General features: G+C 45.6%; 1 protein-coding gene across 1 annotated transcript in view; it reads right to left on the reverse strand.

Annotated features, from left to right (window-relative positions):
• Nucleotides 1-16,152, reverse strand: part of LOC8035895 (paired box protein Pax-6) — a 73,979-nt gene extending 57,827 nt beyond the window's left edge. The window contains exon 1 of the mRNA XM_042286358.1: nucleotides 16,021-16,152. Coding sequence (XP_042142292.1) covers nucleotides 16,021-16,048 — 28 coding nt within the window. The 5' untranslated portion in view covers nucleotides 16,049-16,152. The remainder of the gene's footprint in view (nucleotides 1-16,020) is intronic.
• Nucleotides 16,153-19,626: the final 3,474 nt, after the last annotated feature.

The following is a 19,626-nucleotide window of genomic DNA, read 5'->3' on the forward strand; positions in this document are numbered from 1 at the left end:
TCACTCTTGGCCAGCCATTCTAACATCGCCATTACAAATAGTTCAATACAAACAATTTTTTCGTACACCGACATCTTGTTACGTCCGTAATTTTCCCATCGAAAATTTTAGAAAATCACTCATAACATTGTGAATAAGATCATCGGTTACTTCTGAACCTCTTACACCAGGTTCCGACCGCTAGCGCAACATTCGGGCGGAAAATAAGTATTCGGTGACGCGTAAACTATACTTCTGCAGCAAACATTTTTTTTTCCTATTTTGTACATTGCACCAGTTGCCCGAACAAATCGAGGCGCAGCTCTCTTCTTTCCTACCTTCGATCTCGCTCTACGCACAGATTTCGGTGCGAAGAATCGAACGTTTCCGCGAGACCCCGAGGCTTTGACCTCCTCTGCAAGGAGGCTACACCGCAATCGCCTTCGGTCTCCAGACGCACCATGGCAGCGTGGCAAGGCAGCGCTTTCAGTCCGCCGACAGAACCAGCTTGTGAAGAGACGGTGAGTGTGCAGGCGAGCTGGTGGTATAGCTAATCATGTCGTATTCCACCTGAGACTGCGGTGGAAGAAATCGGAAGAACTTTCAGTAGAAGGAACACGTTCTCTGTGTCTGTTCCTTCTACTGAAAGTTCTTCCGATTTCTTCCACCGCAGTCTCAGGTGTAATACGACATGATTAGAATCAGCTTGTTGTTGGCAGTCCGAGGCATCTGCCGCAATATTCTTGCGTTCCGCAAACACGGATGAGTGTGCGCTCAAGCGCGACAGACGTTGCTAACGATATGTGCTCGAGACGTCCGCGAGTGGTGTTTTGGAGCCCGTCTCTCCGCCTGGTTGTGCACCGCTGCAGGGACTCGCGTACGGAGGCTCGGCGGCCCGCATCGGGCGCTGCTCCGTTGGACGCTCATTGGCGTCCGATTTTGGAAAGTCCACGTCGCGAAAAAGCTCGCCAGTTTCCTTACGTTCTCCTTTTTTTTGTCTCTTCTTCATTAACGGATTCTTTTTTCCCCTAATTGTTTCTTTGCTTCCGAGGGTTTTCTTCTTTTTCCGTGGGAAGTTGGGGTCGGAGAAGGGAAGGGTGACATCATTAAATGTCGGTTGCTATAGTTGAAAGAACTCAACTACCGTAACTGAACTGCGGGAAGTCAGCCTTCACGGGTTCTGATGTATAGAGGCGGGAAACTTGACCAGTGCAGTGCGACTGGTCAGCCATGACGTGCGCCACGCAGATCACGCAACCGCCGACTCTAAGCTCTCGCACAGATCGGGCTGGAAGGACCGGCTGCATCGAGTGAATCCTTTTCGAAGTAAGGCCCGGAACTCACCTGAAGGCCTGAGCATGACGTCATCTCGGGGCACGACACCGCCGCCGGAATGTGTCTTAAACATCCTGTCCATTCCCAGGTTGCTGTGGCTGTTACCTGTGCTCTTCTTTTTGGTTCGCCGATTTGGTCGGCACCGGATCCCGTTTTCCATCGCACCGGAGAAACCCCGCCACTCCTTCAAACCTTCGGTCCGCCATCGTCAACTTCAGTTGGATCCCTTCCACGATGCTGGCAACTGGGGCAAGCCGGGCAACCCTATCTACTCGGAGCATTTCTTCAAAAGCGGGCACAACCCTCTGAGTGCCTTGGGCACGACACCGCCGCCGGAATGTGTCTTAAACATCCTGTCCATTCCCAGGTTGCTGTGGCTGTTACCTGTGCTCTTCTTTTTGGTTCGCCGATTTGGTCGGCACCGGATCCCGTTTTCCATCGCACCGGAGAAACCCCGCCACTCCTTCAAACCTTCGGTCCGCCATCGTCAACTTCAGTTGGATCCCTTCCACGATGCTGGCAACTGGGGCAAGCCGGGCAACCCTATCTACTCGGAGCATTTCTTCAAAAGCGGGCACAACCCTCTGAGTGCCTTGGGCACGACACCGCCGCCGGAATGTGTCTTAAACATCCTGTCCATTCCCAGGTTGGTTTTTCATCATCATCCTACCGATGCAATAACGTGTGCATCATTGCGGTGTCGTGCCCACCTTGTGTGTATGATTGTGTGTTTTCAGCGCGTTCCAGGCTTGTTTCTTTTGTGTCAGACCTGTGTCAAATTGCTGATAGCATGAGAAGAAAACTTCTCTTGTCCGGAGATATTGAGGCCAACCCTGGGCCCGATAACAAGCCTTGTGACGACACATCGCCAAATCAAATCATAACGCTACTAAGCAAGTTATCCAACGGCCAAACGGAAATCCTAGCTGAAATTAAATCCATGCAAGAAAAGCAACGTCATACTGACTCTGTTTTAGCAACCCTCAAATCTAAAATCGACGACATCGACCGCGAAATTTCGAGCCTTAAAACAATCAAAGAAGACGTGGCTGCGGTATCAAAAATCACTGCAACAAACACATCCGCGATAGCGGAAATGACACGAAGGTTTACCACTCTTGAGGATCACTCGCGACGAAACAACTTGCTTTTCTTTAACCTACCTGATGCGCGTGGTGAGACCTGGAAGCAGTCTGAAGAAAAAATAGTTTCCTTTTGCGAGGAAAATCTTGGTGTCAAGATACTCCCCCCTTGGATCGAGCGGGCGCACAGAATTGGGTTTTTCAAAGATAACTCCACGACAGCCAGACCCATCATCGTAAAATTTAATTCTTTTAAAGATAAAGAACTCGTGCTATCACAAGCAAACAGACTAAAAGGTACAGATTTCCGTTTGAGCGAGGATTACTCGGAAGAGACCCGTAAAGCACGAAAAGAGCTCCTTTTTTTTTGCAAAAGCACAAGCTCGTGACTTTAAGCTTCGCCACGATAAACTAATTATCGGAAATTTGCGATATATTTTTGACCGGGAAACCGCACGTGTTATGCAGCTTCCCTCATAGCTACAGGAAACCAGAAAGTCATCCTCCCAACAACAGAAAAGACCATTATCAACCCTAAACTTTTTTATTGCCAATGTTAGAAGCGTTTATGCCAAACAAGAAGCGCTGCATTCTGCTGTCCACTCCTGCTCTGCAGACGTTGTTATCATCAGTGAAACTTGGCTAACTCCGGATATTGCAGATAGCGAATTAATCCTAAGTGACTCGTATTTTATCATCCGGAAAGATAGGATTGAGCGGCGGGGAGGGGGAGTGTTGATTGCTGTTAGAAGTACTTTGCATGTTGAAAAGTGTGATATAATATCAAGTTTTGAAGGTGTTTGGGTAAGGATTAGGACGCCTACTGTTTGTATTTTAGTAATCGCATGTTATAAGCCACCTGACTTGTCAGACTTCTCGCCATTACTTTATGATTGCTTAGAGACCCTTGCTCGTTCTTATCCAAATGATCTCATAGTTCTCTCCGGTGACTTTAACTACCCCGAAATAAAATGGCCGGTTGTTCCAAATGTCATATCTTTTGATGCATGGTATAAACTTTCAAAGCAAAGTCGGGATTTTGTTGATGTGATAAACGCCTTCTTTCTTTTTCAAATGGTTGACAAGCCAACTCGTAACTCTGCTTTCTTGGATCTTTTTTTCATTTCAGAGCCAGATTTTATAGCTTCGGTAAACTTTATGGAACCGCTCAGTGATCACACTTCCCTAAATGTTGAACTTGCTCTTCCTACGCAAAAGCACAGTCCGCTGGTAAAAGCTATTTATGATTACTCCAGGGCTAACGTCGATGACTTCTGTCGTAGCTTGCAATCTTTTTCAAGTATTTACATGGTTGGCTTTGACTCTAGGACAGTTCACGAAAACTGGAGATTATTCAAACAAAAGCTACTTGATCTATGTGATCAGTTTATTCCAAAAATAAATATACAGTCTTCTATTGAGAAACCCTGGTTTTCGAACCGCCTTAAACGACTACTGAATAAAAAGCGGAGACTATTTCAAACAGCTAAATTGTCTTTGTCCCCTTCTGCGTGGACAAAGTATGACGAATTCCAATTAGTATGCAAGACAGAGATACGTCGAGCGCAGAACAAGTTTTACAACGAAGACCTCCGCAACCTTATGACAGCTAACCCCAAAAAGTTCTGGAAAGCGGTTAACCCTAAGCAAGTGTCGAAGCCTCACCGATTCACTAATCCTGCGGGAGACGAGCTCGATGTGGGTGCAGTGTGCGAGGAATTCAGTCGTTTTTTTAGCGAGATGTTTTCTGAAGATATTTTCCCCTTACCAGAGCATTCGCCTAATTACGACATAGCCACACAAATGTGCCCAATCACTATGTCTGTGAGCGGAATTCAGAAACTAATAGAACATCTCCCAACAAATTCTGCCCCCGGTCCTGACAATATCACGACGAAGCTACTTAAGCTTAGCAAATGTGAATCTTCCGCAATCCTCTGTTCTATCTTTGAGCAATCCCTAACTAGTGGCCAAATACCTGCTGATTGGAAAAGGGCAAAAGTCACCCCGGTCTTTAAAAATGGTCAAAAGAATGAATTCACGAACTATCGACCCATCTCTCTGACGAGTGTTCCGAGTAAATTAATGGAACATGTTTTATTTTCAAATATCATGGATCACCTGTCAGCCAACAGCCTACTTTTTGTAAACCAGCACGGCTTCCGTCGGTCTCACTCTTGCGAATCCCAACTTTTTGAATTTGTAACTGATATACACAGTAACCTGCATTTTAAAACTGAGACGCATGCAATTTTTATTGACTTCCAAAAAGCATTCGATAAGGTGCCGCATCATCGACTAGTTCTAAAATTACGTGCTTTCCAAGTGGAGCCATTCGTGATAGACTGGATATCGAATTTTCTTTTTAATCGCTCGCAAAGTGTTTGTTATGATTACAAATCTTCATCCCATCAGAAAGTAAAATCGGGAGTGCCGCAGGGGACCGTGCTGGGTCCATTGCTCTTTCTTTTGTACGTGAATGATTTACCCGATAGTATTCTTTCAACCATCCGTTTGTACGCTGATGATTGTGTGGTGTATAGGAAAATATCTTGCATTAGTGATTGCATTCAACTTCAAAATGACCTGATTACCCTAGAAACATGGTGTAAAAAATGGCAAATGCAAATCAACATCCTAAAAACAAAATTCTTAAACTTCAACACTAAGCGAAGTGCCACAGTGTTTAGCTACTCTCTTTTTAATACACCCATTGAACATGTCCACACGTACAAATATCTCGGGGTTCATTTCACGTCAAACTTATCATGGGAAGCTCATATTAATCAGATCGTTGTAAAGGCAAACCAAAGTCTCGGTTTTTTGAGACGAACACTACATATGGCTAACCGGGAGACAAAACTCGTAGCTTACACTGCCCTTGTTCGCCCGCAGCTCGAGTATGCATCTACAACATGGAACCCCCACCAGGCTTACCTAATTCAGAAATTAGAGTCGATCCAAAGCAGGGCAACTCGGTTCATTCTTAAAAACTATACACACACTAGCATTACTACGCTAAAAAAAGAACTCGGCCTTCCACTGCTCGCGGAAAGAAGGAAACTGACCAGACTAGTTTCATTGCACGCTTTGTATTATCTGGCCCCTTTAAAGAGAGAATTGTACTGTCCAGCGGCTCATCACATTTCTCCTCGTACAGACCATTCTCAGAAAGTTCATCTGGTAACACCAAGGACCAACCTTTTTAAATTCTCTCCACTGCAATTATCACTTTCAGAATGGAACTCTCTGCCAGAACATATTGTTACAATTCAAGACTCATCTGGATTCAGAGCTGCACTTGCTACTTTTCTCGATATTTAGCAACCTTTAATCCTGTTTTTTCCTTTCTTTGTTTGTTTTTGTTTGCTGCCAAAGCCCCCCCTTATGTAAAGCCCTACGGGCGCTTTAAGGGAACAATAAATGAAATGAAATGAAATCTGATCCCCGACAAGCCCCGAGCGGCCAACAAGAGACGGGGGTGAAGCCCATGCTCGCTGCGTCGGTCCACCATAGTGATAGGGGAGACTGCCGGGACCAACTTCGAACTGCCGCGGTTGCTTCCGAGATACACACCGGTAACGGCGTTCCAGTTGCAGCGGATATTTGTTCCAATCAAGAACGGGATCGGCGGCCTGAATTTGTGATTTTGGACAAACGGATGTGTACGAGCTTGTGAGGACGAGCGGCAAGCGGGCGTATCCAACAATAAGCGTTAGCAAACTTGTGCCAGTTACGTGAAAAATGTAATGGTTTACAGTTACAAATTGTCGACCCCTAAATGTAATGAATTACCATTAGAAATTACTTCGCTGAAATGTAATGGATTACTTTACTCGTTACGTTACTTTCACGTTATTTTTCGGGTACATTTTTCAAGGATTTTGGTGTTTTCAAAAATGTTCGCAGCAGTACTTTCCATTTCTCATACGCCCGCATTATGGTGGAAGAATGTAGGTACACTCCGTCCACCTGTAAGCTTACGGCGACCGGGAATTATTTCTGGATTTCTGCAGACAAAGTGTGCGATGCGAATACTCAGTATCAGCGTCTACCTCGACATCAACAATACAATGCCTACTCGTTGTCTTCTTGATATTTGCTATTGGCATATTTTTATATGACTTGCACGTTTTTCTAGGGGTTCTAGTGAGCGGTCATACAAAAAATCTTGTCTGATCTTCAATTATTCTTTTCTCGAACTTGCCATCTTTATGCTGCAGAATCGCCTGCTCATCTCGCTCCAGTTTCTGTACTATGTTCATAATTTGTTTTAGAAAAGCAACGAGTAATTAAAGTAATCCGTTAGAAATATTTGTAATGAAATTACATTACAAAGGACTGCCGCAAAAAAAAAAGTAACGTGGCAATTACAAAATTACTTGAAAAAGTAACGGATCACTTCCCAACTCTAAGCGTTAGCACGTGCACCGCCCAGAGCTGTGCGCAGGGACTGGAGCCGTGGTTAGAAGCACGCACTCAAGCCCGTTGCCGTGCCTTTAATAGCCTGAGCTGTAGCGGTTTGCTAATTACCTTTTTCTAACCGTTACTACCTTTTAAAACAATTTATTAATTTTTTTATTTATTTTAAATACTGCCAACCCTGCGGATTATAGCAGGAGTGGATACAGGAGTGGATACATCAAACAAAATACAGGTGACACAAGAAATTATACGTAGAACAATCATTCTCACAGGTGCAACTACTCGTCAGCAAACCAGTCCATCAACTTCACTATTGCTTACTAGCTCAAACGTGCGACACATAGTAACTGCAGCTGCTATGCGGGGAAGCGAGAACATGGCTGCAGGTATACCTATGGGGACGCTGCTTTTAGATTGTCGGAACAAATAACTTTACGTATACAGTTACTTATAGTAAGAAATACATTCCTTGGAAGGTTTAGCAAAAATATTTGAGAAAAAATATTGGTGCGCAAGCGACACCAAATTTGTAACATCGTTCACGGACGAGGTGGTCACTGACCAACCGACTTCTTTCCATTGATCACTATATACGGACACTGGAGGCAGCGATCAGGTTCGCGTATCGTCGCGTGTGTGGTGTGCGTGCATGTCGCCTGCGCACTAATTTCATGCCGGCGTTAAATGTATAATACGCGTGCAAATTCTTGTTTGCCAATCTTGAATTTAACGCTGACTAGCACCACTTGGGTCTTGTTAGCGCCAGTGAGTAGCTAAAAGTGGTGAAAGATACTAGGTTGGTTAGTAACCGTTGCTAGCTTCTTGACCTATAGTAACGATTACTAGCTTGACCGTTACTAAGCCACGGTTACTAGGTAGCTAGTAACTAATGTGACAAGCAATTACTAGCTTGACCATTACTATGCCCACGGTTACGAGGTACCTAGTAACCTATGTGACAAGCAATTACTAGCTTTTACCTAGTAAATACTACATATGGGGGGGGGGGGGGGGGGTGTGAACGCGCATCACGCAGTAGTGAAACACGATCGCACTCCAGTACGTAAAACGTGAACTATGAGACGTGCCGCCCAAAACGAGACGAGGAAGCTGAAATCATCGGGACAATCAGGAGTTTCGTTCCACTACCTCCGATAACAATACCCGATGACTTGACATTCCATACGCAAAGGTGCCGACGGTGTAGCGGGTAGCGTTATCCGTGTCACCGGAACGATCTATACTGGTATACTAAAACTGCCTATGAAGGCGCGGTTGGCTCCCCTCTTCTCCTTCTTCAAATTTGTCGAACAGCGATGAATCCCGCCGTTTCTCACGGCACAGGTCAACATTTCGAACGCTCGAAATGTAGACCTGATGGTGATTTCCAGCCAAGTGATTCCCATTTCCTGTTGGTAATTTCCAGCAAATCCAGCCAAGTGATTCGTCATGGATATATTATATATATCCTCCGAGAGTTCCGGTCTGCGCCTAGCTGTTTGTATACGCTTCGTATACTTTATCGCCGGGTATATTTACCCAAAAATGTCGCGCGATAGCCGTTTCTCCACTTGGCGTCCCTGGCGTCGCCCTGAGCGCGAATTGCAGCTGGGTTGTGACATGGTGACGCTTAATTCGGCGACGGGAACGACTCCGTCGGTGCGCAGATCAAAACAGCTCGGGCATCAACGCTGTTAATCAAAATTCAATGAAATATATTATAAATCTTCATCGTCCATTACGTAGAAGTAACAGGACCATCCGTCGTACACGTAAATTAAAAATAAAAAAAAATGCGGTTGGTGGCTGGCGGATAGCAGTGACTCCGTTTAAGAGGGACCTCGCTATTTCTCCTTCCAGACTGCTCTTTTTCGTATAACAGAACATAACGCTTTGTCAGAACAAGGAACGAAACTCGCGTGTTAATAACTCCGTTATCGAATTACCGAATCAATTTACCGACGAAAATATTTTCAACGAAGACACCCGTCTACGCGCAAAGGTATAAGGCTCCGAGAGCATGTTCTCTCGTCATTCCGCGTTGATTGTTTTTCGTGTTCCTCTCACGGTCGGCATTCGAAAACAATTCCGCGATACACCATCGCACATTGGACCATCGACGGTGCGCGCGTGTACAGAAATTGAGGGATAGAAGGAAACCAAAACGCGCAGGAACGCTATAGATCGAGAGCCGCGAGCTCTGACTGCAGAATGATTAGTGGGTATATACACGCAAAGCTATATGCTCCACGCCATTTAACTCATCGAATCTGTAAACGCCGCCACCCACAACCAGACAAAAGTTTCTAATATCTGACTAAGTTCGATAAAGTTGTGAGTTGGTCTTAAAAAGACAATTTTTCGCACTCATCAGACCAGACCATCGACGAGAATGACTATATACGAGAGCGGTAGCTCGCACAACGAGCACAATCGAGGACGAGATATTGGACGTCTCGGAGGACGCTGAAACGATGCGCTTAATTGTACTTTTTTCGGACTTGGCGGCCTTTGCGAAGGGCAGAACGTGCAGCCTATCGATGAGCTGACGCATGTAATCAATGTTTAGAGGTATACGCGTTACAAGTAGGGCTCAGTGTTTTCGGTAAATAGCGATAAACACCGAAAATTGACCCCCATGCCCGTTTTATCAAAATCGAGGAAAACCGATAAACGCAGAATCGGGGTTGTCGTTAAATAGGTTAAAAAGAATATAAAATTTCACGGTAATAAATGTTTAGCAACAAATTTACTCCGCATTTTGACCCGGAATACCGCCCGCACCGAACTGACCGCGAGGCATGCAGTGCTTCTTTCCTCGGGAAAGACACCCATTCCGTTTCCTTCTCTTGTATATACGTGCTGTAAAAGGGCATTCACTTGGGCTGGTTGGTGGGACATTTTAGGATTAAAAGTGCTAAAAAACGAGGAAAAGTAAAAGAAGACACAAGAAGGCTTCTTTTACTGGTTCTCGTTTTTTTTTTAGCGCTTTTAATCCCGAAGTCTTGTAGTTCGGTTTCCAGCCTTTGGGTCACGGGTGTATTCTCTCGACATTGGGAATCACATGCCTTCACCATGTTTCCCTCAACATGAGCCCCGACAAATACCGATTTTCCACCCGACAGCGAAAACTAGAACCGGACAACACCGAATCGGGGGACAAAAATAAACCCCAGAAAAACAACCCCGAATTTGAAAACCAACAAACAAAACAAAAAAAACAAAAAAAACACGTAAACCCCAAAAATACGGAACCGTAGTTAGAAGTAACGACGTTATTGGTAATGCATTAGTTGTTTTCAGTAACGTTGTAACGTACCCGTTAGATTCCGAAATACTAATCGAGTAAAGTATACTTACGCTACTATCTTACAGGATTGTACAGTTACGTCGCTCGTTACTGTGGAATTAAATTAGTTACAATCTTGGTCCTTGAAAGGACCACGCGCCATCGGAACCCCAGGGAAAAAAATATTATGAAATTACTTCGTAACAGTTTAGTTATTGTCAGACTTCGTTAAAGTAACGTTCGTTAATTTAGAAAGTAACTGTAACCGTATTCCGTAACTTTTTTCCGTATAGCGGAGAATTTCAGTAACGCGTTAGGTTTTGGCGGTCCGACTGTAACCCTTTTTTGTCACTTTCTGTAACGGGCGCAACACAACTCTACTCCGGCCATTTTGTTAGCTACCTCAATCAGCAATATCTTCCGAATCCGCGGCCTTTATTTTACCCCTTCCGGTATGATATTTAGTATCGCGAAATTCACAATAGTCATAGTTATATCCGCAAATGAATTTCATGCCAAAACCAACATTCAAATGTAGCCTCGCTTTTCAGTGCATAACGTCGTGGCAGGCAGGCTTGCAGGCCGAGCAGGAAATCCCCCCCCCCCCCCCCCCCCCCCAAAAAAAAAAGACAGGTTATGCCGATCATTTGATTTCGTGCCTCCAAAACATTCATTTGACGTATACACGTTGAACTGCTTGTAATCAGTTAGGAACAAATCCAAAGAATGAACCCCTGCCATGCCACTAAAATCGTTTTTTCGTTGTTGCCAAAAAAAAAACAAAAAAACATTGTTCGAAAAAAAAGAAATGACGACTATTTTTATATATTTAATAACTTCGCAAAAAAATTGTTTTGGTCTCGCATTTTGGTTACTGTAGTTCAGGAATGTTTGCTGGTCTGTTCGGTCAATTTTGGGGCAAATTGGGAACCACGAAGGAAACGCCGGAGTGCCCCTTTAGTTCGGCAGCCTCGTTACACTATGAGCGCGGTAAACAAGGAACATCGTATATATGCATCTGCGGATGGGTCAAGTTAAGGCCGGTTCTCACATGCAGCGAAGCGCTGATGTAGCGCTCCTCACGTGCCGTCAGCTACTTATCGTCTGCCATGAGCAACAGTTTTGACGGTGCGATACGAAGCTGGTGAACGCTCCCGTCAGCACGAGCTTAGCGCGAGGTAAGCGCTATGCTTGTAGCGCTCCGCTGCATGTGTGAACAGGCCTTTACACATACAACTTGTCGACGCCCGAGGGCCGTCGACTTCACAGGGGAGCGTGTCTGTAAATAACCGTGCAAAAGATGTCCCAGGTCACCGAAAGGCTGTTTCTGGTTTGACGGCGGACCATGTTAGCTGCGACGTTTGTCGTGCTGCTTTGACGCTATCATCAGCCTTCTTCTTTCTAAGAAGCCACTTTTCCCGCCAAAGCAATTCCCGGCGTACTAACTCCACCCTGCCAAAGAAGCCGATCTTCGTTCCACAGAGATGCTTAGGAGAACGGAGCTTTCAGGCCACGTAAGAGACGTAAAACGCGTTCGTTACTTACAAAAGTACGTCGTGTCGTACCTGCAGCCTTCCGGCCTAAGTATAATGAACAGCAAATATAATAACTTATACTGTTTACCGGGTATAAAAAGAAGGCGGTTATCTTCACGAACAGACCAAGTATACGCTCCTAATAAAAGTACGCATCTATCGTAACTCTCTGCTAGCTTAAGTGGCGCACTTTCTTGGAAATCAACGCCGAGCATGCACCGAAATGAGAATTTCAACTGAACAAAAATCACAATGTTTCCCGGGAATTTATTAGATGACAGATATAAAATAAAACATATCAAAAAGGTCGCTCGGTCGTTTCAGCACACCCGAAAAATAAAAATTATTATTATTATTATTATTATTATTATTATTATTAAGAATCAGAATTTGAACTTTTGGACGAGTATAGTTTTTATTCCACGGCTGTACAATTTTTTTTTTTCTTTTTTGCATTGAATCTAATGAGCCAGGTTCACAAAATCATCAATTTCTGGTTTTCTTAACAAAAGATCGTAATGTTCCGAGGACTGTAATTGCCATGGGTATTGTAGAATGCAAATCAATTTGAATTTTGATATTTCCTCGAAACATTTTGATTCCACGGGATGTTCCGGAAAGTTGACCACGCTTGTCGATTGGGGTCGCAGCACGTTCCATTCCTCGTTGCAACGATTTAAAGCGGCTAAAATGATTCCCAGTCAGACCATGAATCGTCGTAAAGCTCTGTAACACCAAGGAAACCATATATTTAGCGACAAACACGTTCTTCCGAAGAAGCGACGAAGAACCTTTCAGTCAATGGAGGTCTCCACGAAAGAATAAAAATAACCAAATAATCGCTTCACAAAAAAAGAAAAAAAAAAAAAACGTTATGCACGGATACGCACTTTATATTTCCTAAAACGCGAAGAAAAGAAAAACCGAACCACGGAGTTGCCGGCCAATACACCAACTGTATTTCTCCAGAGAACATTATACTGAATGGTGAGATCATAGCTAAACGAATTATACGAATACTGTTACGGATGAAAAACGGCAAAACAAACCGAAAACTGAAAAATAAATGTTTCACGAGGCGAACTTGTGCTATACAAACTGAAATACTATAGACCGACACGCTGTTTACAAACAAGCCCGCGTTTGCCCAAACCAGGTGTGGGCACTGCGCTTGCGCAGAGACCGAATTCGAGTGAGCTGAAGCTTCTGCGCAGTGCCGTCGACAGCGCCACCGCAGCTGCGTGCGCGTGTTGGTCTATCAGGTTAAGCGCTTCATGCATCGGTGACGGAGCGGCAACTGTCCCGAAGCAGCGCGTTACCGTTATACTCCACGCGTTGTGAACTTTGATCGTTCTAAGAACTTTGATCGCTCAAAGAAACGCACGCGAAAGCCACGTGCGTTGCCAATTCCGCCACGCACGCGGAAATATGGCTATAGTATAACGTATACGAGAAATGATCTCCCGTCCTATCAAGGTCCAATCAATAACCAATCTTGAAAAGAAAACAAAGAAAAAGAAGAATAAGAAGAAAGGTAGTCACTTTCGGTCTACCGCAGACAACTGGCGGCTTCCTCGAATTGCGGAAAGAATCTTGCTTTGGTTAAATGAAGCGCCTAATCTGTATCTATCTTCGCCTCGTTATTGAACTCCTCGCCCTTCAATTAACGCTCCAGATAAGAGAGAGCAAAAAATAAATTAAAAAACCGACAAAAATAGAGAGAGAGAAAAAAAAAAGCAGGAAGGGTGCGATTTAAAGCGCGCCGCTGCTGAGAGAGGGAAGTTAATTGTCTCGTTTGTTGCGTTCGATGAATTTTTTTTCAAGTGGCTCAAAGAGAAAGCTATATCGAAAAAGAAAAAAAGAACGCAATGAAGGCCAAATTGCTTATTACGATGTTTTGCACGCAATCTCTAATTGTGTAAGTTATATCTCATCGCGTTTGAACGAATTCTCGCCCCTGCATGCATCGAGCGAACTTACATGGGTTCTTTGGGGGGGTTCTGGAAAGGGCAGATTTAAAGGGGCGATGCAACAATATTTGTACTTTCAGTAAATACCGCTACAGAATTATTCCTCGATACTATAAAACAGGCATTTTTTTGTAGTTTTTTTGTTTGTGTAATTGGCAGCCGCAGAAGAAAAAAATAATAAAAAAAACGGTCAGCGTTCACCCCCTGAACTGTCCGGCTGTGTTCCATGATTGTTACCCAAATGACTCCGAGTGACTCCGGCGGGTCGTGTCACGTGACAACACAAACCGAAAAACGGACGCGGTGGTATACGATTTTGTAACGCCAAAAAGTACAAAACCCTAAAGCGCCGTTCACACTCTTGCGACCGAGCAAGACCGAGAGAGACCAGACAGGTCTTTAATCCTTTTGTGACGCCTTAGAACCGGATGTGCTGCAGCGGAGCTGGTCTATAAGAGATCGCAAGAGATCGCAAAACCGGTCTGGTCTCTCTCGGTCTTACTCGCTCGCAAGAGTGTGAACGGGCCTTTACTCTGCAGAGTAAGATCGAGTAAATTTTTGGGAACACGGCCTCAGTCAGATTGAACCTCCACGTGATCTGGAACCGCCACCAATGTTTATCTGCAGATTTGCCAAGCACATGCATGGGCACGCGCCGAGTTCCACACCATAAAGGTTCGCGACTATTCCCTCGCCATCGCAGCGTTCTATAGCACGAGCCCCGAAGATATATATGTCAAGGTATCGATTGACACGAGTCCAAATGGTATGCTCACGCAGTGAGCGCGTGTTCACTGCATAAGCCGCATTGAAATATATTACTTGGTTTCAGCTCAAGACCAGACGCAGCCGATGCTGTATACATACAAGCGCGAGCTTCGAGCTTTCCGCGTCCCCGCGAGTCGTGCACGCGCGATCGTGCCTTGCAGCAGGCACTGTTCGGGGCCACATGCTTGCGCTTGTATACATCAATGGCCGAGTTATAGATCGACTGAAGCTCAGACGAAATGTATAGTAACCCCAGGGATCGCGAACCTCGATGGTCAGATTCTGGGGATCTCATTGTCGAAAGCTCCAACGATGAAAGTCCCTCCAACTTCGTCATCAAGTTTCGCGAAAGAGAGACTGAATGAAAACGTTCGCTTTTATCCTCAAAAACTAGAGGCGGCGACAAAGATGCTTCTTGGACAGTGGCGTTGCGTGCTGCGAGGATTATTGTGACCCAACAATGTGCCACAGCAAGCTCGTGTAAAGTGAGAAACACTCCTACCCGCGATCGTTGCACGGATCCTTGAATATAAAGAGTTTTGGTGGACCGTTTCGGACGACTTCAGGCGATAATGACACCCGATCAAATTCGCCGCCGCCTTTGCGCATGCATCGTTTCATTATCGGCACCATCAGAGCGATCTTCTAAAACTTTCTAATGTCACGGACGAAGATACTTGCTATATGCACATCCATTGTAACGCGTCGATTCTCTTACACGGCGACAAAACGCGGCCGGAGTTCCCGAACGCGAATACGGCAGACGATGTTACAACACCTCTTTCCTCCTAATGTTCATCCTAATGTTCGGAGAAATGACTCGGCAGTTCGCAACAATCCATCGGGTTTTCCAGGAAATAGGCGCGTTTCGTTTTGAGGCCGCAATATATGGCCCATGGTTCGAATCCCCATGCGCGCGTTCCATATATATCTCCCCCCACGCGGAGGAGGTTCGCTAAACGCTACGGAGTGGATGTTGGCAAACAATCCATCCCGATTTCCTTCTCTCCACGTCCAACACTGCAGGTGCTTGCAAGGGGCACAGGTATTCCGGATCTCCGCATACAAATTGCTTGGCAAAGACAAGAGTGATCAAAGCAGAATGGATCGCGTGGCTCGTATCTCTTTTTCTCAGACACGCTGTGGCAGTGACCGAAAGGCAGCGGCAATAGGTGTGGCTGGATGTCTCCCGCTAGCCGGGCATGATGGCCTACGTACACCTCTACACCGGACAAGTGAAATCATCGGCATAGTCAAAGCGTGACGCTGGCCGTTCGGGACACACCGCTGCGAGACTTTTGCAATCGGTCGCCGAACACGGCACAAAAGAGCAGACGAAGCAAACATCTACTAATCGAGGCCGAAAGAAGAACAAGGGAGAGCCGCCGCCTGCCGGGCGCGTCGAAAGAAGCACCACGTGACCGCACGTGTAAGTCGGTCCACCGATGATCGGTATATACGAAAGCGGCGTGGTAGTTTCTCGCCGAGGGTGCGACACGGGCCGGAGGTTTTGGGAGCCTTGAAAAAGCGGGCTCGCGGAGCCGACCGGTGCACGTGCACGGTGGGCGACGCGGTCGGCGCGTTCGAGGCGTCCGTGTCGGTGCCCCGGGCGCGGCACCCGACCCCGGTGCACTCACCGTCACTGTGGCAGTCCCAGTGTCGCATGGCAGCCCCGGGTCCGCGAACCGAGCCTTGTTTCCGGTGGCCCAGTTCAGCGTCGGCGCCTGGCTGCCATCTTGAGTCGCGACATTGCCTCGCGCGCGGGTGCACACTCCGCCGCGCGGACGAAGCCGCCGGAAGCCCCGCCCACCCGCGCCGCAGCGGGAGCCCCGCCCCACCGCCGCGGAGGCTCCGCCCTTTCCAGCGTGGGGATCCGCCCCCTAACTTACCTGGGCTCCGCCCACTCCTGGAAAGGGGCGGGACTCGACGTGGCGAGCGCCAGCTGGCGACCGCGTGGTGCGTCGCCGCCGCTCGCGCGCGCGCGCGTTGAGTCGTGTAAACAATGGCGGAGAGGGACCCCTCTCTTTTTTTTTAGGAGCCGAGGTTGTTGGACGTCCTCGGTTACGGATAGATACGTCTGCTGTGACGCGTGTGCACACGCGTGTGCGTGTCGGGGGAGGAGGAGGGATCTCATAAGCGGGGGTGACAACACGGTTTCCACCGGAGCCGGCTCTGCTGTTTATCGAATTTGTTCGAGAAGAACGGGGGCAGCGACGGGGCGGCCCGTGCGAGTGCACTCGATCGTGTATGCTTCGAAAGTTTCGAAGCGATCAGCGTTCAAGCTGTCGCCCAGTCACGACATCGCCGAGTGGAAGGCTTTCGCGGAATTAACGATACGGCGCCTCGACTATTGTGTTGCAATGGGTCGACCTTGTCTCCTGGCAATGAATGTAATTGGCCAGAGGGATTTGTCAGTCATTGCTCGTCTCTCGTTAGCGCTAGCTTTGTTTGTACGAAAACTGTTCCGTTTTGAAGGCACCAATTCTAAAGCCCGTGTTTCCCAGGTGTGTGAACAGCGCATGCCCCAAATTCGCGATATATGAATCGCCTGCTCATGCAGACGCTTCATCGGAGTTGAGTTGGTGTATTTCCTGTAGTACCTTTCGCATTATTCTTTTAGATCGTACATTTGGCGCGTTGAAAATAAATTCTGGTTTATCTTCTATTTATTTCGTAAACTTTTCGTAGACTACCGCATCTCATAGATGACCGCTACGCTGCTTTTGGTGGTGGTCCGGTAACCCACTGAGTTGAACTGCTGGCAGTTTCGGGGCATCGTAAAGTTTGCAAATAAAAAAGCAATGCCTTCGTTAGACACAATGCACCCGAGTATTACGTTCAGAAAGAAAAAAGAGACTGACGAGATAGTTATTACTTAGTGTATAATATAATTTTATTTCACGCATACATGGGTCTGGGAGGCTGCGGAAAAAGAAGACACAAAATATTCTGATATATTCATCAACCTAACAGTCACGATATAAAAAAAAAGAAGAAAAAACACGTTAGCATAGGCGGAACATATAGGAATGAACTGCGACAAAAATGTCGTCCGACGTGGTACAGAAAATACAAAACATCAGCAAAACACACACACAAACAATCCTTAATGATCCTTGCGCTTAACAAATCAGTACTTTAAGAAAGCATTTTTTAATAGATTTTTTTTAACCTGGCAATTGTAGTTAGATTGATTTTTAGCCTTTTTTGAGTTATACTTTTCTATATAATTTTGTCAATTAGTTATATATATACGTATGTCATCTCTCAATTAACGGTTACACAATTCTGTATAGAACAATACTCTGAACGTTCTTTGAATGCGCAGATATATTTTATAAACGTTTTAAGTAGCAATGCTAAAGGCTCTTTCACAATATGTAATAAATGAACACTGTAATTTCTGATTATTTGCCTATTTGTCTCCGTAGGTGCCCTGCTGCTGTTTGTAAGGGCGGAGGAAAAAAAAAGGGGGGGGGGGGGTGTTCGCTAAGTTGCGTTTGTGCAGCGTTCCTTTATGTCCCTCCGTCGTACAATTGACTTTAAATAAAAATTATATTGTTATTATTATTGTTATAATTATTATTATTATAGGCAAACTTTTTTTTTCAGACATCGCACAAAGTGATTAGTCACAGCAGAAAATAAGTTTTTTTTTTTCTTTATTTAAAAATGTGGAGAATATTCTGCTGAGCTATTCCGACTATATGTATATACGTTTGAGCGTTTATTTAGTAAATCAGCAATTTGGTAACTCGGTGTCCGAGTTCCATCGTTCGTTCTAACATTCGGTGTAACATAAAGACCTGTCAGAGGGTGTGTAGGCTTGCCTGTAAGTGTTAAGGAAACGAATATGTAAGGTTATTGTGCGGGTCTGACCTCGGCTGTCAAACAAAAAAGATATTAAAAAAAAAAACAGAAAAAAAAGAAGATCGGTGAATAGGTTACGACGATTATCTCAGCCGCGCGATTAATACCTTAGTTAGGCTTAACTGCGGTTAAGGGTTCCCGATGGGTATCCTAGCTAAACCGCGGTTATACGCTTAAGCGTAGTTAACAGGTGCTGCCGACTATACCCTATTGTTACCCGCGGGCGCCCTTAACCGCAGTTAAGGGCGCCCGGGTCATAAGACAAATTCTTGTTCATGTCCTCTCGCGTAACGCTGGTTCGGTATAGAAGAACCGCTCGGCTGATTTTTGGGGTTTTTGTATCTAAATATCAATCATCGCTTACCTGTGCTCTCGCAGCCGGCAGCGCTTGGTGTTCGTTTCAGCTTAGCTCACCCCGACGCCCGTCACAGTCTCCTCTTTGCCCTCCTTTCTGCAGTAATTTCATTCTCTTGGCTGTTGTTCCTTCCTGTCTCGTTCACTGCACATTTCTAACACCACACTCGTCGCAATATTTCATCCCCACTTTATTTCATCAAAAATATTATTCAGCATAGTGCCCTGCATATATATATATATTTTTTAAAACGAGGGTGATGTACGTTGAAACTTATACCATATAAGTTGTCGATGAACCTAACGGCATTCTTTTGTAAAATTAATTGTTTTCCAATATTTGTTGTTCCCGTCGTTGTTCCCCAAACTATAGGAGACACTCTTGTCTATAGTTTGAACTTTGCCCCTCTATTCCGCCTGAGGGCCGGTATTTGTTCCCGTTTGCGCAAACACGAAAAACGAGGTTTTCCCGAAAGCGTTACCACGTTTCCACTCAGGGAGTCATCCTGCGGGGATACGCACTTCTTCACTGTCTCAGCAGCAGCAACGGCCGCACACCGAATGACCCCTCTTCCGAGAACTCGGAGGCTGGCGACTCGAACCCAAGCCCTTGCTGCCATGGCCGGACCTGTACACGTTACTGTAACGTTACGTTACAGTAACGCGTTACGTTAAACGCTACTGCAATTCAAAAGGAAGGCGCTACCTCGGCTTCAAAGATGGCGCATTATTTGTGTCGTTCCTCCGAAGCCGCCACTTCCAATATTTGTCGCAGTTAATTGATCCCCGCTTTTTTTTAACCCGTTCGTTCGTGGACAACTGTGGCTAGACCTTGTGTACACTTTTACGACCCATCAGTTCTTTTCTAGTCGTGCAAATAGAGGAGCGGGCTTCGAGGAGAACGATATGTTAAGTATACTTGTACATCTTTCCCTCCACAAGTGACTAAGCACTGCTACTCGTCACTTCATCAAAATAAATAATTCTCTTTAAAATAACTTAATCGTTTCTTCACTACA

Source organism: Ixodes scapularis, unplaced genomic scaffold, assembly GCF_016920785.2.
Source record: "Ixodes scapularis isolate PalLabHiFi unplaced genomic scaffold, ASM1692078v2 PGA_scaffold7__128_contigs__length_106722199, whole genome shotgun sequence".
In the NCBI taxonomy this organism is placed as follows: domain Eukaryota; kingdom Metazoa; phylum Arthropoda; class Arachnida; order Ixodida; family Ixodidae; genus Ixodes; species Ixodes scapularis.